Source organism: Aegilops tauschii, unplaced genomic scaffold (assembly GCF_002575655.3).
Source record: "Aegilops tauschii subsp. strangulata cultivar AL8/78 unplaced genomic scaffold, Aet v6.0 ptg000259l_obj, whole genome shotgun sequence".
Taxonomy (NCBI): domain Eukaryota; kingdom Viridiplantae; phylum Streptophyta; class Magnoliopsida; order Poales; family Poaceae; genus Aegilops; species Aegilops tauschii.
Genome location: NW_027332532.1, coordinates 32,480 through 54,767, shown reverse-complemented (window position 1 = coordinate 54,767; position 22,288 = coordinate 32,480). Strand labels below are relative to the sequence as shown.

The following is a 22,288-nucleotide window of genomic DNA, read 5'->3' as shown; positions in this document are numbered from 1 at the left end:
TTAACAAAAAACGTTGTCAGCCACATCGACGTGACATGCACATAGGTAAATTATGTGCTCTCTTTATCAAATAATACAGTATGCATTGGTTTTTGCAAACGTCAAACTTCACGAACTTCGGTAGAAGTGTATAAAGAAAGGTATATATATCTACAACATCCATTTATTTATTTACTCTGTATATAAGATTTGTCTTTAGTCAGACTTCGTAAAGTTTGACCAAATTAATGCAGTGAATCTAATGGTGTGGATTCAGTGTTCTAGATGCTTACACTATTTTATTCTAAAAAGCTGGTTAGAGTTTATGTAATTTGACTTACAAAAATCTCATATGACCCACATTTTGGACCGGATGGAGCATAATTTTGCTTGAGTGTAGCCTGACGAGGGACATGGTACGCATACATTCCGAACAATATTTCCTAATAGTGGTCGATTTTTATTTTAGTTTTTGAGAGACTTTGTGAACAAACTCGAACGACATGAATCAGTAAAAAAATACTAATTTTGTGTGACAAAACATAAATGTATGATTTGTTGTATATGTGTTGGCTCCCGAGTTCTTTCAAGAGAAAAACAAGTCCTTTCGCAATTGATTTCTTTAAAAATAGTTTGACCAACTTTATAGAAAAATAATAATATCTACTAGCCAAATAAATACAATGTGAGTATACATATTTCATACCCTCTCTATCCATAGATAGATATGACCTAATGCGTTTTCAAGGCTAACTTTGACCAAATTTTAGAACAATAATATATGACATGCAAGTTACACGAAGCATATTGTCAAATTCGGACGTGAAAGGAGCTTCCAACGATATAATTTCACACTATACATCTCATATACTATTAACCTTATCAATAGTCAAAGGCAGTCTCGAAAAACACATCAGACCCTATATTTATGGACGGAGGGATTAATAGGTCTATTAATATTTATTTAGTATTGTAAGTGTTCGTATTTTTACTATAAACATGTTAGAAATGCCCCTAATTTTCCTACTACCAAATTACCAAAAGAGGGTGGACTGTTCAGAATGCATTGAAAATGCACGAGGCATGATCCTTCTAGACATGAATGGTATATGTGGCCACGTGTGGTAATGGAAGGAGTCTCTAACTGATAAAACAATTATATGTACGTCAGGGATGCAGGCTCCCCGGCTGTCCTATAAATACCCGGAGAACTAACAAACTTAGATGCACCAAGCAAGACTGTCCTCAAGCACAAGTCTTAAAATATCTGTCTATTACCGATCCGTTCCACAAATTGCCTTCTATCCTACTCCATATAACATCCTTCCCAGCTCATCCAAAGATGACTCTTGGTACTCTTGTTATCATGGTGACTTTGCTGGTGTATTTTTTCTTGAAGAATAAAAGAGTGCTATTGTCCCAGCAGCAACGGGGGCGACGAGGCAGGCTGCCCCCAGGGCCTGCCACGCTGCCCATCATCGGTAACATGCACCAGCTGATTCTGAACAAGCCAGCGGTATTCCGGTGGATCCATGGCCTGCTCAAGGAGATGAACACAGACATCATGTGCCTCCGTCTTGGGGCTACTCATGTCATTGTTGTCGCATGCCCACAGATAGCCTGTGAGGTACTGCGAAAAAAAGATGAAGTTTTCGCCTCCCGTCCCACCACCTTCGCCTCAGGCTTATTCAGCTTCGGGTACAAGGGCTCCATCTTCTCACCACACGGAGAGCAGTGGAAGAAGATGAGGCGTGTCCTCACTGTTGAGATCCTCGCCTCGTCCATGGAGCGAAAGCTCTACCACCTCAGGAAAGAGGAGTACGACCACCTTGTGAGGTACATTAATAAAACTTATTGCAGCGACATGGCATGTCCAGGCAACATTGTCAACGTCCGTCATGTAACCCAACACTTCGTTGGTAACATGATAAGAAGGCTTGTGTTCGGTAAAAGATACTTCAGTGACCTACCAGCTTCATCCACTAGTGGGCCTGGACATGATGAGGTGGCACATGTTGCCGCTCTCTTCACGGCCCTCAACCATCTCTACAGCTTTTGCGTGTCCGACTACTTCCCAGCCCTTATAGGCCTTGACATGGATGGCCAAGAAAAGGTTTCGAAGGATGCCATGCAAACACTCAACCGGTTGCATGATCCCATTATAGAGGAGCGGATCCACGAAAGGTCATCCACTCTTGAGAAATGTGGTGAAAAGAAAGAGGCGAGAGACTTTTTGGACGTCCTAGTTCATCTAAAAGATGCAGAGGGACAACCATTGCTGTCCCTACAAGAAATTAGAGCACAAACAGCGGTTAGTATGTCTCCTTAAGCTCGATAGAAAGTTCATTAATTGTTCTTTGAGCCATATTATACATGTATTGACCTTTTCTGTTGCGTTGTACTAATTACTTTATTTATTCTCACATCTATGGATGTAGGAAATGATGTTTGCAGCAGTCGATAACCCATCTAATGCGGTTGAGTGGGCACTTGCTGAGATGATGAACGTGCCAGAGATCATGCAAAAAGCAACTGAGGAACTCGACACCGTTGTCGGTAAAGACAGACTAGTCGAAGAGTCTGACATTCCTCGGCTAAACTATCTCAAATCGTGCATCCGGGAGGCCTTCCGCATACACCCATACCATGCTCTTAATGTACCCCATGTCGCCATGGCGGACACAACTGTTGCTGGCTACACAATCCCCAAGGATAGCCACATACTTTTAAGCCGGCTTGGACTTGGCCGCAATCCCAAGATCTGGACTGAACCACTGGAGTTTCAACCTGAGAGGCATTTGAACACTGCGAATGTACTTCTCACTGATCCAGGCCTACGTTTCATTTCATTTAGCAGTGGGAGGAGGGGTTGTCCTGGGATGTCACTTGGTACCTCTATGACAATGATGTTGTTTGCAAGGATGTTGCAGGGATTCACTTGGACAAAGCTTCCCGGCGTTAAGAGTATCAGTCTCCAAGAACGCAATGCGGGCCTTGCACTAGCTAAACCCCTTGTTCTGCAAGCTACACCACGTTTGGCTGCACATCTCTATATATATGATCCAGCTAAAAAGATTTAATACGCGTTTTCTCATTTATGTATCAATAAAATGTATCTGGAACTAGTGTGTGTTACATGTTTCTGGCGCTGCGTTCGGTTCTCTTGTAATGTTATGACACTGCATGTGTGTACAAACGAAGCAATCGATGTGTGTACTTATCATTATGTAAAACAAAACCTCTGTATTTTCCATTATGGTGTACCATGCAAATAATCCTTGGAACTGCACAAAAGTTTTATGTTTATGGTGTATACATGCCTGCCTGTACAATTGTGTGCCCAGCTTTGACCCCGTCTTACCATTATGTCACTCATGCATTGATATGTTCTGTATTGCTAACTTGTTGTTCTATGAACTAAGTTTTTTTATTCTATTAACTAGGGTTTCTTTTGTCATGAGAAATCTTTTCTTCTGAGATATAAAAGCTGTATCAAGGGGGTCTCAGCAGCGGCAGCAGCTAGCGGATGATCCTCCAACATTGGATAGCACCGTCCCATCCATGCCGAGAAGCAGCGTTAGTTCCGCCCCCGGGCGACGCACTGCTGGATAGATACCCTGTGGATGACATCATAGAGAACACTAACTGTGAGCTACACTTCAAAATGAAGAACATATCCATGAAGGTGGCGGACGCCGTTGCTTTTACAAATCCCCCCGAAGCAACCTTCCATTGCAACGCGATTCCAGCGGGCTATGCTCGTGTCTTGGTTGATGAGGTGGTGGACCAATATTCGGGGCTAGAGCTTGACATTCCTGGAGGTGACGACGAGCACACACTAGGAGAGGCCATACATCGTATCATCCTATGGAGAAAGGATTGCATCATCTTTCGAAGGCCACCGACACCGCGTCAGCCGACTCCTCCTCGAAGTCCGCCACCGAGTCAGCAGACTCCCGCTCCTCCAAGTCCACGAACGCGTGAGCCGACTCCTCCTCGAAGTCCGCCACTGTGTCAGCAGACTCTCACTCCTCCAAGTCCACGAACGCGTGAGCCGACTCCTCCTCGAAGTCCGCCACCGTATCAGGAGACTCCCGCTCCTCCAAGTCCACCAATGCGTGAGCAGACTCCTGCTCCAACTCAGCCACGTCAGCCGTCTCTGCCGCCTCAACAATCGCAGAAGAGACAAGCCGCAACTATGGTGCGTAACGGTACGAGTCGAGGTAGTACAGGAGGTACAGGCGCAGACAAGCGATATAAATATGGTCCAAGCCTCGCTCCTCTTCCTCAGAGGCCTTACGACATGACCGAGGAGCAAAACGAAGCCATAGTGCGGGCCCAAGTGGATGCCCATTTTGGACCGAAACCGGCTCCGCCGCCAAGGGAGAAAGTGCCTGAAAAAGTTATTGACCACTTTATTCATATGGCAAGAAAACCAGCTCCCAAGCCTGTTGACTCAGACTATGAGCGCCAAATCAGGAAGGCACATCGAGCATGACTACAGAAAGAAGCGAGCTCGAGCTCGAGCCAACAAGCAGCTGTCAAAAAATGCGGGAAAACCGTTCCCCAGCTGGGAGAACAGGCGGCGCAATCGATCCCCCCGCTTGTTGTGCCAACAACACATGAAATTACGCGCGCCCAATATTATTGTGGGCAAACCGTTCCCCAGCTGGACAATCTGGTAATAACCGAGGAGCATATAATGCAGGCTGGAATGCTCAAGATCACTGTTGGACAACTCCTTGAGCTCGAGCCCATGTCTCCGCTTAGAGAGGAGGAAATAAAACGGAAATATGTCCAGGGCCAACCTTTGGTCAAGCCCGAGGAGGTCAAGAACCTCCCAACGAGAATGGTTAATATGATACAAAATAATCTGACAAGGCTTACATTTAAATAGTCAACATCTGATCAACTCAAGATGGTGGTGTATGTATAGCAGGTGCAAATGTTTTGTGGCATATTTGGAATCCAAACCATTTTGAAAGGTAATTGTGCATCTGAGTAGGTCTTTACTGATATATACGATTTCCACCCCCACCCCACCGTCACATCCCAAGCTGATGATTTCCTTCAACTCTTTCTTCATTTTGTTTAGCTAAGGCCCATGAATATTAAGCAAATTTTCGGTTTGTCAATTGTATTTGATTTTGCCCTGTTGGTGCAACGAGCATTTCTTTCGATTATATTTCATATAGTTAGCCTCCCTTCTTGGTTGCATTTTGTTTTACGCCTTGTACGCAATGGGTTCATCTAGTGTGGATGAAATGATCCATTAATAAGGAAATGATCCATGACATCATTGGCATGATATTTTAGGATTTTGTTAATATTTGTTCCATATCTCTCTGATTCTCCTTCGAATTGTGCTTTTAGTGGATAACTAAAATAGATGACAAGATGTTTTGTTAGTTGGGATTAGAACTAATGTTTTTTGGACTCTAGATGGTTAAGTCTTAGCACCACACACAGAAACGCAGCTTTCCATGGTCTACATTGTCATTCTCTAGAATGTTTGGAGAAATCGCAATGCCAAGGTCTTCTATGATCAATGTGCCGCGCCCTCTATTTTTATGCGCAACATTGCCACCATTCATCTCAGATTGGTACCTGTGGGTTACTAGTAGCGTTGATTACATCTTCTAGTTGATGCTAGTTGGTTTACTTGATGGAAGATTATATGTTCGAATCCTTAATCATATACAGTACCCATCTGTTCTTGAACATGAATATGTTTGTGAGTATTTACTTTTTTTTCTTGAGGACATGGGAGAAGTCTTATTATAAGTATATATGTGAAGATGTATGCGTGAAACTTTTTTAATTTTTTGTGGGCAATTAGAAATGGGTTTTCCAAAGTGGGTTCATATGCCCATGAGTTCATCCATGCACTTTCCGTTCCAGATTCATATGCACTTGCCAATTTTGAATCATTAAGAAGATTTTTTTTCTAAGACACCTCGCCTGTGCAGTTTTGAATGTAGATGCGGGAGTTGTTGTCTCTCTTATGTTATCTAATTAAACTCCACTCCCCGGGCGCTCCGGCGGCGGAAGGGTGGGGGAGCGGGAACCCCGGATCTGGTTGTCCGGTGTGGAAATAGGATGTGGGCTTGCGTCTAAGGCGGTTCCATGGAAGGGAACAATCTCGACGCAAATGAAAATAATGTTCTCCCAATCCTTGCTCCACCTCAACGACGGCTCACCGGGCTTCAGTGCTAAAGGACAAGTGGATGTTGGGCCTGGTCTTGCTGTGGAGGCGGCGGCGGCAGCAGTACTGTTGTCATTTTGTCCTCGGGCTCCGTCCGTGTCGTGGCAGCGGCTTATGCAGCATCACTTGGAAGCTTCGAGAGTTTGTGCAGGCCTTGGGAGGCTGGCTTGTTTGCTTTCTTAGGTAGCAGCCACAGTGTGCCACGTTCTAGTGCTTCTGTGTCGGCTTGGTCAGCTTCGAGGCTCTCAACTCTTGGACTTCGAATATGGCGACTACGACTTTTCACCCTGAAGTGCCGGTCTGAGCATATCCTACCAATGCCTTACAAGGTAACGACGTAAAAACATCATCATTGCTAGGTATAACCATAACCAAATTGGTTTTAACCTAGGCTTTCACCCCGGAGCTCGAGTCGGGTGCTCGAGTAACACCACCATCGACATCACTCATGTGTTGTCACCACCACTATTTCGCGACCCCAGCTGAATGTGTGACCACTGCCGCTGCACAACCATCCCTATGCATCAAGCCGTCGTCCATAGTTTGCATCTCAGTGCAGAAGTCAACCACTGGATCTAAAGGGAGAGACCCTCACAAAGATCTTTCGATGGCCGTACCAATCCGTTGGTCAATGCCTCGGGAACACCGACGACATCAACACGACACCATGCCTTGTTGGATTGATCGATCCCCAAGTCCCCAGAGAAATTCCCCTGGCGCAGCCACCAGCGATCATTGCTCGACAATGTTTTCTGGTGCCTGAAGCGGGAGGATGGGGAGGCGGTGATGCTGCCTTGTGTGACTGCCCCAGCCACCTCACGGAGACAACGCGGAGGTATGATCTGGTTTTCCGGGACAGTGAAAACCAGGGGCCGCCGTCCGAGACCAGCACGCTATCGGAGTCCACATGCTGCCGCCCAGTAGATCCGTGATGGGCCTCCCTGACAGTGACCTCCACTCATGCATGAGGCCCAGCCGCGCCTCCGCGAGCGTCCGCCTTTGCATCCACCGGCGTGAATTAGCAGCACTCTCGTGTTCCACACGCGCCCCAAGCGGCGCAGCCTCAGGTAGGCATGCCTGGCCATCATAGGAGCAATCACACGACAAGGGAAGGAGGATACGATGCTGCTCCCTGATGGCCGAGATCTGCATGCCTACCCTCCCAGCAAGATGCTCCGCCGCCGCCTCCCTGGACTCTGCACAGGCTTCGCCGATGGGCTCCTCAGGCAGCGGTGAGATGAGAGTGAGAGGTGCTCGGCCTAGGAGCGCCGCTGGTGGGCTACCCACGAGCGGCCAGGTAGGGGCGACTCGGGGGCTGGGCGATCCTTTTTTTAGGCTGTTCTGTTTTCATTTCTCAGGAGCGATCTCTCGATATACTAGGATTATCCCTTTAAGTTTTCTACGAATGGGTAATTCATTGCAAGATGCGTAAATCTGATATTTATTTTGTATTTCATTATAGATAGGCCTGAATATGGAAAGATTATCATATCTCCATAATATACTCATGAAATAGATAATTTTCATATGTGGTAAGAAGGAACGATGACCACTGGTTCTACGTCTGCTGCCACAAGCACTAATTCGCATGATTGAACATCTATATAAGGAAGATATGAGGCACTAGAAATGGCTTGCCATTTCCCGTCACCGAGCTTTGTGAAGTCTACCATTTCATAGTAGGCACTTTATCAAAGGTCCTCATAGTTATCGGCATCATCATCGCCACCTCCATTTAGGTAAAACCCTAGTACTCCATCAATAGGATTAGACTAGTATAAAAAGGGCATTATGGGAGATATAAAGAGATGATTCCCATAGCTAAAACCACTTGCCGTGTAAAATAACCACTTCTCCAAATTATGATGTTAATCGAAGCATAGCACTTGCATATCATTGTTTCATGCAATGTTGGAATGTTCAAAATGGTTTCCAACTCAAACAAAAGCGAAGCTATGATTTCTTGAAAGCAATGTTGGAATACCTTGGACTGGAGCCACAGCGAATTTTGGAAAAAATAGAGATAATATTCTATTTGGGCCGGTCAACACCGTCCTGATAACCCAAATCCCTTCCGACAAAGCCTTTAGGCCTATAGCCTATTAAATCGCTCAAGCTCTGTCAAAGGGAAGGCAACCACAGCCCTACCACACGTAAGCCCCTCGGTCTTACCCACCACTAGTAAACTCCTTATAGGTAGGGTCGCATTAGTGGTGGGCAGGCTGGGTGCAAAAAGATTCCTGCCACAGTTATCTTTTCTAGAGACCAGTGGGGAGTGCAAAAAGATGCTCGCCACTGGAATTAAGTTATCTGTGGAGAGCGAAAATTACTGCCTGCCACTGGTTTTCTAGACATAGGTTAGCCATGCGCCAACAATACCAGTCGCGAATACCATACACTTGCCCGCCACTAGTAGTTAGATCAGCAGTGGTGGGAGGTATACCAGTGGCAAGCACCATCCTTTGCCGGCCACTACTCAAACATGTAGGTATTTTGTTTAATTTCATGTTTTTAGATTTTATTATGTTATTGTTTTGTGACATTGGTATTGTATGGAAAATGATTTGAACATTGTAGGTTCCATTATTTGCTATATGTTTTTGACACTTTATTGATAAATTTGTATTTAACTAGATATAATTAAAATTTAATTGCAATTATACATTTAAAACTAATTTTGAAAGGTTGGAATAAAATCATAATTAAGGTATTTATGTGTGATGAAATTATTGTTGCTACTTTCAAGTATAATTATATGTCAAAATTGAAACTCACAACTTAGTTGTAATTATTAATAAAAATAAAATTCAAAAATAATGTTGTCTGAAACCTATGAAACTTTTCCTGATGTCATGACAGGTGTAGCGTGTGGTTAGTTTTTTTAGAACATCAGAAAATGCTATGATGTAGATTTTTTTTAAGCAGCTCGAGTACAAGTTCGAGCTTTGATCATTTTAGGCTGGTTTGAGCTAACTCAAACTGAGTTTTAAAGTGAGCCAAATTCGCGTTTTGTTTTAATTACAGTTTTATATGACTCCGGTATCTTCCTAAAATGCAGATTATATATTTACAAATCGTATGCACGTCTGTATATCAAAATGTACCTCCAAAATATACGATCAAAATTAGCTGTTAAAGTTTACCTCGGGATACCGTCTTAATATCAAGAATGACAACTTCTCTTATGGGGCTGAAAGGAGTAGTGTGAAAATTAAGTGTGTCAAAATCTCACAACTATCTATTTTCCATGGCTGCGCGATTGAATCAGGAACTACTAATACAACGTCTATTAGATTGGCCAGCAAAATATCAACACTTCTTAATGTATCAAATACACATTTGTACATGTCTCCAGGGCAACTCGACTGGGACTCGTGACCAACCTTGGCTCATCTTCTAGCTGTGAACCCGTGAGTGTCTATCAGTCATGGTCATTGGCCAGTCTTAAATAGCTTGGCTACATATGACCGTGTACTGCAGAAAGATTCTCTGTGAAGAAGAATCAAAGCAACCACGCTCGCTCGATCATGCCTTAAGTTGTGGTTGTCAGGAGGTCGTACCAGAATGTCATATTTTCAGATGGAGAGAGAGAGAGAGAGAGAGAGAGAGAGAAGATTCAAAGAAACCATAGCCGCGTGATCGAGAGTTGATTTGTGGTCGTTGAGAGCACGTACAAGGTTGTCACATCTGTTGTACGATATCACACGGGGTACCTCTCTCCCGTGGCCACAAATATGGAAACTTGGAAAGTGAGAGAGGGAGACATGTACGATGCCTTGAAAAGGAGCAAGAGAGAGACATAGTCCCAGCAAACCTCTCAGCGACGATGGTACACCGAAACGTTCGGTGCATAGTTCATTTTATTATTATTAAGACTCGCTAAAGTTAGCCGACAAATTTCATTTTTAGGCTTAGAGCCGAACTGTATGTTCCTTCCGACTTTTACGTCCCTATAAAGGCTTTAGCGTGGAATTAATGTTTGGTCATTCTAGCCAATAACCAACTAGACCAACAACCTTTTTTCTATGTTTGTAATCGATAGATTATTTGTATGTACGCAAAACAACCAAGAATCACTGGCCCAATATAAAGAAAAAAAAATCATGAAATGGTAGGATAGAAAGAGATAACGAATTGCCCGAGAGTACGTACGAAGCAAACAAGGCTGTCTGCCCTCTAGGGTTAGAGGTGCAGAAGATACATGCATGCCCTAATGACTGCATCCTCTACCGCGGTGAGTACGAGGATTTGAATGCTTGCCCGGTATGCGGTGCATTGCGCTATAAGATCAGCCGCGATGACCCTGGTGATGTCGAGGGCGAGCGCCCCAGGAAGAAGATTCCTGCCAAGGTGATGTGGTATGCTCCTATAATACCACGGTTGAAACGTTTGTTCCAAAACAAAGAGCATGCCAAGGCGATGCGATGGCACAGAGAAGACCGTAAGAAAGACGGAAAGTTGAGAGTACCCGCTGACGGGTTGCAGTGGAGAAAAATCGAGAGAAAGTACGGGAAGGAGTTTGCAGATGACGCAAGGAACATATGGTTTGGTCTAAGCGCAGATGGCATTAATCCTTTTGGGGAGCAGAGCAGCAACCATAGCACCTGGCCTGTGACTCTATGTTTGTATAACCTTCCTCCTTAGTTGTGCATGAAGCGGAAGTTCATTATGATGCTAGTGCTCATCCAAGGCCCTAAGCAACCCGGCAACGACATTGATGTGTACCTAAGGCCATTAGTTGAAAAACTCTTACAACTGTGGAATGGAAAAGGGGTACGTGCGTGGGATGAGCACATGGGGGAAGAATTTGACCTAAAGGCGTTGCTATTCGTGACCATCAATGATTGGCCTGCTCTCAGTAACCTTTCAGGACAGACAAACAAGGGATACCGCGCATGCACGCACTGTTTGGATGATATTGATAGTATATATTTGGACAATTGTAGGAAGAATGTGTACCTGGGTCACCGAACACCGGGTTCGCCGCCTTGTCGCTCTTCGTGTAGGCGGACGCCACCTCCGTGGTCCGCATCCGCGTCCGGCACGATCGCCTTGCCGCCGGCATGCTGCTCCTTCGCCCGCAAGTGCTCATGGCGGAGTTTGTGGTTGTAGGTAGCGTCGGCCTGCACCCCCCGGAACTGCTCCTCCTGTACCATGTCGATGTAATGGGCACGGGCCTCGCCGATGGTCATGGTGCAATGCACCGGCGAGGGTGGCGCCGACTCGTCGTGCATCGGGAAGCGACGTGGGCGGTGCACTCTTGGCCGGCATGCCGCTTCAATGTCGGCGCTAGTGAGCGGTCGCATCCGCTCTGGCTGGAATGCGGGCACTGACACTCTGGATTGGTGCTGACCGTTTCGTGCGGGAAAAGCGCGTGTGTGAGGGAGGGTGTTTGGGTGGGCCAGGGTGGTCAGAAGCAGGCGTGCCAGCGGTCCGGAAGCCCGCAAAGCCCCCCCCCCCTCCATGTTTGTCTCTGGTTTGCAGGAGAAAACACGCCCGGACCGCCTTGCGGACCATTAGCGGAGTAAAAATTACTCCTCGGCTTCGCGGACTCATAAATATACTCGACCTCCACCTGACTGAAATCTTAGGGGATCGGCTAGAGTTGCTCTAAGGGCGTGTTTGGTTACCCGGGTCACATTTGACTGCATCGCATCTAGTATGTTGGCTGAGTGTGGCCTGCGCTGGGCTAATTTAGTGGTAAACTATGATGTGTGTTTGGTTGCTTGTGTTATGGGACTGGCCAAGATGGATATGTGTTTGGTGGGTTGTATGAGGTGTTACGGGCTGAATTAGATGATGTTTAGTCAATTGGTCGTACTGTTTGCAGCAAACAAGAGAAGCATGTATGATGAGGTGGCTTTGTATGTTAAGACAAATAATTATTCTGAATGAACTATTTAGGTATAAAGGATAACAAGCATGCCGCCTTGTTGCATCTGTCTTGGGTCTCCTCTTATGCCGGTAACAGAGGTAAGTGAGACCCTATCTGTCCACCAAACATCTTGAACCACAAAATATTCATAATTTATTTGCTTGCTCTCTTGACAGAGATGATGATCTGTAAAGCGAGCAAGCAAATAAATTATGGAATCAGTTGTTCCATAATCTGATCCGCAAAGGACCAACAAAATGATATCGTTGTTTCATAATTTAACCCGCAAACTGATATCCTTGCCGGCATATCGCTTGGACGGGCCAAGTGGTTTCACTCACTTGCGGGCCCGCCATCTTTCTCTTGGGTTTATGAGCAAAAAAATAGAAGTATCACTAAATGAGCAAAAAAAAAAAAAATCTTTCTCTTGGGTTCAGTGACCTTCCCCGCACAAGTGTTGCCTGCACTTTCTTCAGTTTCGTCGGGTAACACATTTTCTTTAGTTTCATCAGTTAACTCTTTCAATGTCCTCTCCTTTTCTTCTTGTTGTGCTGCTGCACGCTTGGCCTTGGCATGGTCTCGGCGCTTTTCCAAGCGTCGTTGCATCCGGGGCATTACACAGCATGTGTCATCCCACCAACTTGCTGCCGCCTCCCGCGATTGTCTCAAGACGCCATTGAAGAGAAGAGGCACAGCCGCACGCCGGAGCTGGTCCCGTTTCTTGGTGTGGATTTTTTTTTTTTAGGGATTTTCTTGGTGTGGAATTAGTTCTCATTGTTCTCCCACGCAGACACGGCCTGCAGAAATAGCCCAGTAATAATCAGAACTCGCTGGTCCCACTCCCACCGTTGGAACGAACTGGAATATTGGCTATGATCGAACGGCCAACATGTCGACCGAGAGTTTCTTAGTTCTCAGTCATCTAAGCCATAGATTGACCCATGTTACCACATGACACATGTGATAAGCAATACAAACTATTGAAAAAAAAGACCCATATTAATAACCTTTTTAGCTCATCCGAATTACTAGGAGTTACAGTATGGTCAAATGTGGCCCCTCTGCTCGGCCTGGGCGTGCTGCCCCTGCTCCGGTTGTTGGGGTTGCCCCCCGGCTGGATCTGGGGTGTTTGAGCGCCGTAGGCCCTCTTCCCCGGTGGATATCGTGGTCGTCTGGTCCGTCGTTCTGGCATGGTGCTGGGGCTGCTCCCTGTGTTGGTGGAGATGCTCGTGGTGGGTGGATGCCGGGGCGGCGGCCCCGGGCTGTTCGGGCGGCGCCGGCTCTACGGCGAGCGGCGGTCGCGAGTGCTGTACCGCAACTTCGGTCGTGCGGGCGACGAGGTTGTGGCGGGCGTGCTCTGTCTGGTGAAGATCGATGCCCTCCGCTCGTGGATGCACCCACCGACCTGATCTGGCCATGGCGGCTTTGTCGCGACGGCCCGTGCTCTCGGGTTCTGGTGGTTGGGAGTGGAGTGTGGGACAGGGGGAAACCCTTGGCCTTTGGTGGCCACGGCGAGGCCGTCTCCATTTTCTTGGAGTCGGTCCCCTTCTTGGAGGCCTCGTCGAGATCCCCTTCTGCATCCTTCTTCCACGCTCCTGCACGGGGCGAAAGTCCTAGTTCCCCCTGTGGGCGGAGGCGACGTGTCGACGTCGTTCCCTTCCTGGAGGCGTCGTCTGGGGTTTGTGGAGGTGTAGATGGTGCTTTTCTGCTTGTTGAGGGCAGTGTGGCGGCGAGTTGTTCAATGTTCTTCGTCTTCTCGCGCGGTCTTCATCTTTTGTAGGCGCTCTTCAGCTTGTGTCTAGTTGGGTGGCTGCCTAGGTGGTGGTGAAGTCGTGGGATCCCAGCGGAGGTGGTGCTCTGCTCCCTCATGCCCGAGCTGCCAGGCGGCATTGTCCATTCGGCTCTATGGTGAGCACTCTACCTTCCGACGGTTCGGCGCCCTTCGAGCCAGGGCGAGAGGATAGTGGTCTTCTTCGAAGGTAGAAGCGAGTGGCTTGTCGATCTTGGCATGTTCTGCGGGAGTAGGTGAGGAGATGTTGGTTGTCGATGCTGGTTTCTTGATGCCCTCACCCTGCTGCTGGTGTGGCTACTGCTCTTGGCGTCTGACCTTGGTGATCTTGGCTAGGCTCCTATTACTATCTCTTGTTTGAATAGTTTAGCGAGTTACGATCGCTTCCTACTTGACACTAGTTCAAGGCAAGTGGCGGCACGCTCTGCTCGTTCCCGAAGTAGTCGGCCGCGTCCACGTCTTGCTCTTGATTTCCGCGAGTCTCCTAAAGTTTGCGGGGCCGAAATACCTCTCACCCCACACCTTGCCACTTTTGTAGCTCGTCACCCCGCCAACAACATTGTTCACACCAATGTCGAGGTCTCGGTAGTTCACGTACGCGCCCCTCGGGTTGTTGCTCACGAACGGTGCCATGAAGTCGTACAGGCTCCCGATCCAGTTCGGCGTAGCGTTGCATCCAGCCCCTTTGTCATTCCAGAGCTCCATGTACTGGATGTTGTAGAGCACGCTGCTCCGGTGAGGGAACGGGGTGTCGTCGGCGGCGATGCGGCTCATCCTTCCGCCGTGCGGCTCCAGGATGAGCTGCCCCGTGGCAGCACCGTTGGGCCAGAGGAAGATCTTCTCCCACGTCTCCTTGGTGAGAGCTTTCTTGACGTAGTCGGACTTGTTCTTAACGAAGGGGCCTAGGGTCGTGGACCGGTTGAGGAGGAGCGCCTCCAGCGGCATGCTGTTGACGGCGTCGCCGAAGTATATGTACGCCGTGTACTGCAGCCAGCTCATCTCCTTGCAGTCGGCGCGCGTCACGCCGAGCTTCGGGAACCGGTTGCGCATCGTCGCCACCACCGCGTTGCACTTGCCTAGGTACAGGCCTTCGAAGTTGGCCTGACGATTTTGTATGACAACACGCACGCTGAGGTTGTCGGGAAGCGCCGGCGCGAGCGTTTGCCATTTGGTCACCGCGTGGACCGCGCCCTGGTCCATGGTCTTGGCAACTTTGAAGAAGGTCACCTTTGGTGGGACCGGCACGAGCCTCACCTTCCACGACAGCACGATGCCGAAATTCCCGCCGCCCCCGCCGCGGATGGCCCAGAAGAGGTCGTCCCCCATGGCCTTCTTGTTCGCCAGCAGATTCCCATGGGCGTCGACCATGGTGGCGTCAAGAACGTTGTCGGCGGAGAGGCCGTACTTGCGCATCATCAGGCCTATGCCGCCGCCGCTGAAGATGCCCCCCACGCCCACGGAAGGGCACACGCTGGCCGGGAAGCCCAGCCCCGGCGCCGCCGCGGCTACGTGGTAGTAGAGCTCCCCAATCGCCGCCCCGGAGTCGACCCATGCGGTGGCCTTGCGTGGGTCGACGCGGACGGCATGGAGGTTGGCGAGGTCGATCACCGCGAATGCCTCGCCGTTGGGGCTGCCCGACCAGTACGAGAGGCCCTCGTAGTCGTGCCCGGCGTCTGCACGAGCTGGCTGGGGACGTTCGTCGAGAGGCAGCGGAGGAAGTTATTGTTGTTGCAGGACGACGCCAGGGAGGTGGCGGGCACGTAGAAGCCAAAGAAACAAACTGTGAGAAAGAGCGCCATTTTTGCCATTTCGATGGAGATGGATCTGCCGCCCTTTGTACCCTCACACGGTGCTTCTGTTATAATTCACCTCGTTATATAGCCATGCACCATCCTTATCTTGAAGGGTTAATTACTTGCATGGAAGTTTCTCCCCAAATCAAGTAGGAGATGAATGTGCCCCAAAGATAAGACCGCCAATGTAATTAGTACCTCCTTAATTGGAAATAGGTGTATCATTAATTGGTTAAATATAAATTTGTCGACATGACTCTTAACTATAGTATTCCCTCGGATCCAAATTAAATGGCGCTGCTTTAGTATAATTTGGATTGGAGGGAGTAGCAGGATGTGTTTGAAAGATAGGCTTTTAACAGAAAGGCCAAATGGAGAACGAGCATCATCAGTTACAAGAAAATCGAGAAAATGGAACGCAAAGCGCGACTGGACGTGGCCCTGGCCTTGTAGGCCGTGTGCTGCGTGGCTTGTTGGCAGCAGGAAGGCGGCAATCCCTATTTGGAACTCCTTTTTTTTTCTTTTCTTTGCCAGATCTATTTGAAACTCGCTAGCTCCAACTACTGGCCAGTTCTTTTGGAATCGTCCCCCTCCCCAGCTTATGTCAGAATCATCACTTTATATATATTTTTACAATCCTAGCTAATTAGACCTTAACCAGATAGAATTGTAAAAATAATAATAATGGAGTGGCGATTCTGGGCCAAGCTGGGGAGGGGGGCTATTTTGGGAGAATCGCCCAAAAAAATTGGCCACGACGCTTTCGCTAAAGCGCGCAAGCGAGCACCGCGAAATGGGCCGGACCATTTAGAGCATTAAAGCAGTGCCACGGAAACCGGTTTTGGGAACCTTCATGTTCCCTCAACCGTTTTTTTCTGTTATTTTTTCTTTTTGCCGGTTTTCTGGTCTTTTCTATTTTCCTTTTCTTTTTCTATTTCTTTATTTCCTTTTCATTTCTTTTATCCTCTTTTTCTAAAATTTTATCCTTTTGTTTTCAAAAAAATGTTTGAAATTTGAAAGTTTGTTCATAATTTCAAAGATTGTTCATGGTTCTCAAATTTTGTTAAATTTTTAAAAATTGTTTTCAGAATTCAAAAATTGTTCAGTGTATATCATAAAAATGTTTAATGTGTATTAAAATATTGTTCAACGCATATCACAAAAATGTTCAATATCTGTGAACCGCTCCCTGCAGGTTACCCCCTTCCTGTTTCGGGCATCGGGTGGGTGCTTCTTCATGGCAGGCAAGGTTTGCCCGCTACGGGTTGCGTGTATCTGCTCTGCTCCTGTGAACTCAAGACCACACATTTCTCGTTCTATGGTGAACACATCCCTCGCTCGATGGTGCGGCGCCCTTCGAGCCAGGACGAGGGGGAAGGGTCCCTCTTCGGCGAGGGTTTAGAGGGTGTGGTGTCTTCTCGGTTCTCAGGGCCGGCGTTCGGTGAGTTCGCTGCCAAGTTGGCTGGCTTTTCCCTTGGCGTTCTTCTTTTCGGTCCATGTGGGACTTGGAAGGGCTTCTCACTATGCAAGCGGTGCTTCTCTTTCTTCATGTTTAGTTGCTTGTAGTGTGGGTTGTGCTGTAAGCTGCGTGCCCGGCTCCCGCGTATCTTTCGGTCGTTGTTGTTTTCTTTTCTTTGTGTGTGGTGTTGGGAGATGTAATGGTGGCTTTAATTTCTAGCAGGTTGATGGCTTAATTCAAAGTCAGGCTCGTCTCGAGCCTTCGCTCTAAAAAAAAAGGTAAAAGTTTCAGATTAACCATAACCTTGTACTCCTACAAATTATTCGACGCAACTCCAATGATCTGAATGCTGTGATGCCCTAGCGAGCAAGTTGTACGATCTGAATGCTTACAATTGTACTTGCGTATTTTTAATTTGTTTCAAATTATATATATGACAGAAAGTAGCAAGGTTATGAATCGGTCGAGGGTCAATTCTCGTTGTGCAGGTCGATGGCCACCGCATGCAGCACCATGGTCTCAACCGTAAACCCTGGTCCAAATCCCATCATCACACCCCACTCACCCGTCTCGCCGTCCTCCTCCATCCGCCGCCGTTGCTCGTCGAGCACGAAGATCAGCGTCGCGCCAAGCATGTTGCCGTACTCTCTCAGCACGGCCCGGCTCGCCACCAGCTTCCCGGGATCCAGCCGGAGAGCCCCGTCGATGTGGTCCATTATTCCACGGAGGCCAGGGTGCACCACAAAGAACAGATCGTTCCATTCGGCACCGCCGCTCATTATTCCAAGCGGCTGGAACGCGTCCGTGAGACACTGCTCGATGTGCTGCGCGGCTAGAGGCGTGAGCTCCCTGGTGAAGATGTCGCCGTCGAGGCCGGCTTCCGTGAGCTGCATGGTGAGCACGCCGTCGGTTGCTGGTATCGTGGTCTGCGAGGCCGACACCATCTCGAAGAGCGGGCGCTCGACGGAGCGCACGGCGTCAGCGCCGACGATGACCGCGCCTGCGCCGTCACCAAAGATCGCCTGGCTGATGAGCCTGTGTGGGTACGCCTCCTCGGGCCCGCGGAAGGCGACGACGGTGAGCTCGACGCAGGCCACCAGGACGCGTGCGCCGCGGTTGTTCTCGGCCAGGTCCTTGGCCAGGCGCAGCGAGGCCGCACCGGCCGAGCAGCCGTTGAGGTTGAGCATCGTCCGGCAAACGGATGCGCGGAGGCCGAGGAGAGAGGCCAGGCGAAGGTCGACGCCCGGGGCGTGCGCGCCGGAGTTGGTGCTGACGACGAGGTGGGTGATGTCGGTGGCCGGACGGCCCCACTCGGCTATGGCCTTGGCTGCGGCTGACGCCGCGAGCTCTGGAGCAGCGGCAGCGGCGATGTCCAGCCGGGCGTCCAGGGACGGCTTGTCGCGGCGGAGGAATTCTGGGTGGGCGTCCAGCAGCTCCTCCGTGTGGTGGAAGTAGCGCTTCTCCGTTGAGGTCATCTGGCCTGATCATCGCAAGAAACAAGTTTGGACCACATAATCATCGTTAGGTGGGTAGCTAATATGCACTATATTTCCATCTATATATGATTTCCTTCTGCTTACAGAAGGACTTGAGCTTTTGTTTGAGGTCGGTGAGGTGCTCGCTCTTGGTGACGCGGAAGTAGTAGTCCGGGTACTCCTCCTGGGACACGCAGTTGGGCGGGTTCGCGGTGCCGACGGCGAGGATGGCCGCAGGCCCCTCGGCACGCTGCAAGCGCCGGATCTCGTGCATCGACGTAAGGGTGTTGCTGCCCATGGCCTCGGAGCCTAGGAATAGAAATGATTGAGAGCATATGGACTATGTACAATACATTATACATACGACAACATCAATTACATGTTCTTTCATAAAATCAATTAGAACTAGCTAGACCCATTTGAGAAGAAAAAATGGGAGAGGTAGACAAAAGCTTCTTTGCTCTACTATATAGATGGGAATCAAAAACAGAGGAAATACCTAATTAAGAAGCGGGCACTTATTGAGATGGACGAGAGGGAGAAAACTGCTTCAAGATTGTTTGCTCTACGAGATAGGAAAGAACGAACAACAAGGTGGCAAGTATTTATAAGGCCGGTTCAGAGCAGAGCAGATATGCCCATGGGAGTCAGTTGTAATTAAAAAACGACAAGTGCATATTTTCCAAGTTGGTTATTTCATTTGAGTTGGTTAATTTCTGAAAACTGCCACTAGGAGTTGCTTTGCCCATCATTTTCTCAAAACCGCCGCAAGGACGCGATTTCTCAAATCCCAATACAAAATGCACATCAGATACTCATCAAATACACACAACATCATATTCATCATCACACTCATTGTTTGGCAAAGGCTGTGAGAAGCATCATTTCAGTTTTGTTTCAAAGAAATGGAAAATACATAACGGATTTAGCTAAACATTTCTATCACAAAAGAAATGGAAATTACATGTTTTTTTGAACGAAGGCTCAAGAAGAGCCCGGCTTTGAATTAACAAAGCCATCAACCGGCCAGGATTACAAGGACACCCGCTTACAACGCAAAGAAAAGGAAACCGAGCGATGGATACAAGGAACTCAAGCAAAACAACTCAAGGCAGCAACAGAGTGAGACAAGGCATCATCACGCTGCTACCAACACCCTACTGGACGACCTACACCAACAGAACGAAGCTAGGGTCTTGGGAGGAATGCACCACCGCGCAAGCTTCGTGATCACAGCCACCCTCGGAGCCAGCCATGGACCAGACCACCATCTGTTACTGCCTCTGCAAAGGGCCCCTACCCCTTCATCCTGGCTCGAAGGATGCCGTACCGGCAGACGGCAGCTCGGTTCACCCCAGAACCCAAATGTATGGCCTCCAAGCTGCAGGGAGAAGAAACTAGAACAAAACCGCAAGCCCAGAGCACACTACAAACAATCACCATCGTCGTCTGCGTCTCAGCCGCACCAAAGGGCTAGAGCTGCCGGCCACAGTCGCAGAAGCAAGGGAAGCAGCGAAAAGGAGATCAAAGGCCAGCGCTGGATTCGCCGGAGCACAATGCTCCCACCAAATGGTATATCGTTGTCGCCGAAGAGGGGAACCCGACTCCCTCTTGCCCAGGCTCGTGGGCATCGACCCACCGGCGACCTCGTCAGGGACCCTCCAGCCAGCAACCTATGAAGAAACCCAATCCAAGCTGTCTCCCGCCACCATCACATCCACAACCAAACTCTCTCGCCGCCCCTGCAATCCCCGGACGGTGCCTCCAAGAAGGAACACGACACGGACGTGTCGTCGCGGCCCGAAGCAGGGGACCTAGGCTTTCACCTAGCAGGGGACGGAAGGAGGGGGGAGGATCCACACCACAGCCTCCAAGGAGGGCAACGGCACCCAAGGCGTCGCCTTTGGTGTGACCGCCGCGCCGGCCAGGGGTTTCCCCGGATCCAACCCCGCCCGACGAGATCCGCGCAGCCAGCAACCGGGAGCAGCGGCCTACGCCACCAGGACCCAGATCTGGCGAAGGAAGGAGCAGATCGGGGCAGAGGGGATGGGCTTCATCAGTGGCATACCTGTGGGGAGGGATGCACACCAGCAACTTCCGACCGCCACCACCTCGTCACCCGCGAGACCGAGGGGGAGCCTCGCTCGCACCGGCAGGGCGGCCCGCCGCCAGGGCCACCCCACCCTCACCTGACGGGGCCGCCGCCCCGCGAGCCGAGGCCCCGCCCGAGACGAGCAGCCGCCGAATCCCAGCCGCCACCTTCATCGGTGTCGAGCGCGCGCGCCGGAGCACACCTCAGGCGGCGGCGGAGAGGAAGGAGGGGGCGCGGCTGTGGCGGCTAGGGTTACCCCCGGGTCGCCTCGAAGGAGAGACGACGCGGGGGGGGGGGGGGGGACGCCTCCCTATAAGAGGATAGTGGACGACTGGCTAGGGCATACATGCATAGATCGGCCAGAGGATAGTGGACTAGCACATGATAGTCTTGGCAATGTAACCTTACCACATCACAAACAAATGGCATAGAGGGGAGGACCGGGAATATACCTCCGCCATTGGGCACATCATCCATTAGGTTGGGACACGACGGGTCAGCCACGCTTCTAGATTCCATATCCGCCTCCTCTTCGCAGGTCGTGGTAGGCATTGAAGCTGGTTGTGGACGCTTCAAGGTGTGGTGGATGGGTCAAGGCACTGTTCAAAGAAAGACAGTGGCGGCAGAGGCCAATCCACAGTTCCAAGCTACCTTAACCTCTCGTGCATTCCTCCACTTCGGAGCGGACATCACCTTCGGCGCCGTCCTATGACCTAGCACTGCCATCACCTCTGGCGTTCCTTGCCGAAAGTTCGGTTTGTGTGTGCATGAGGGGGGCGGGGGGACAGGAGAGTGGTCTGCCTGATATATTGGTGTTGCACTTCATGCGATTCAAATAACAACCAATTGGTGGTGGATGCCCATTAGATGTGTTAAATCGTCATGGCTTGGAAATATATTGCATCCCTGGCGGACAATATTGAAGAACCACAAGAAATGTATTCAAATCTGCATAGTTGTTTCATTGAGGCCCATCTCTAGCGGCTTATCTTGCCATACTGACTAAGATGAAGGTATTGCTCGGATATTATGTCCGGTCCGCCAGAGATGTGTCGTAGTATATGGCTTGTTCCACGATAGTGTCTTTTTCTTAGTGAAACTGCTTATAAAATGTGGTCTATGGTAAACATTTCCGGAAAACGGGTTGGGGGTAGGAAGTTGGTATCGAGCACTTCTTTACTAGTGTTAGAATTCTCAAAAAGTTCATCCAAACGAGAACCAACCTGTGATTAGATGGTTAGGAGGGTGGTTGTATCCCAACCCGCCATTGTTCAAACCCTAGGTTTGAAAACTGTCTCTCGTTAAGGCGGAATATTCTTTCAGTGGAAGGTAGTGTTCCCATTGATAACAACGACTCTATGGTGACTTCATCAATCTCAAGTCCCATTGCCTCAGTCTACCGAAAGTGTTCATAGGGGTAGGGTGTGCGTGTGTGTGTTTATATTGTAGTTCTTGTAGCTTCGGTCAGCCATCCCCAACGTACGGGTTGCATCCAACCTTGGCAGGTATAAAGCTAGTTATCCCGGCTGCTTGCAGCTAGTTATCCCTCCCGATTCGATCCTAAGACGTGAAGATCGGGCCACCCTCGGGCGTGAAATCGTTCATCGGGTTCCCACCTATC

The 22,288-nt window shown here is 49.2% G+C and overlaps 2 protein-coding genes and 1 pseudogene across 2 annotated transcripts; 1 reads left to right on the top strand and 2 right to left on the bottom strand.

Moving 5' to 3' along the window:
• The first annotated feature begins 252 nt into the window (after positions 1–252).
• Positions 253–3,381, top strand: LOC141028623 (tyrosine N-monooxygenase-like). The gene is made up of 2 exons (XM_073506106.1): positions 253–2,290; positions 2,418–3,381. Exons 1-2 carry the CDS (start codon positions 1,322–1,324, stop codon positions 3,057–3,059), a joined length of 1,611 nt encoding a protein of 536 aa, XP_073362207.1. The 5' UTR covers positions 253–1,321; the 3' UTR covers positions 3,060–3,381.
• A 10,713-nt stretch (positions 3,382–14,094) lies between these two features.
• LOC109759064 (berberine bridge enzyme-like Cyn d 4) lies at positions 14,095–15,681 on the bottom strand (annotated as a pseudogene).
• Positions 15,682–17,570: 1,889 nt separating this feature from the next.
• Positions 17,571–20,099, bottom strand: LOC109739828 (bisdemethoxycurcumin synthase-like). Its single transcript, XM_040401315.2, has 2 exons — positions 18,681–20,099; positions 17,571–18,580 (listed from the first exon to the last, which is right to left on the bottom strand). Exons 1-2 carry the CDS (start codon positions 18,871–18,873, stop codon positions 17,571–17,573), a joined length of 1,203 nt encoding a protein of 400 aa, XP_040257249.1. The 5' UTR covers positions 18,874–20,099.
• Positions 20,100–22,288: the final 2,189 nt, after the last annotated feature.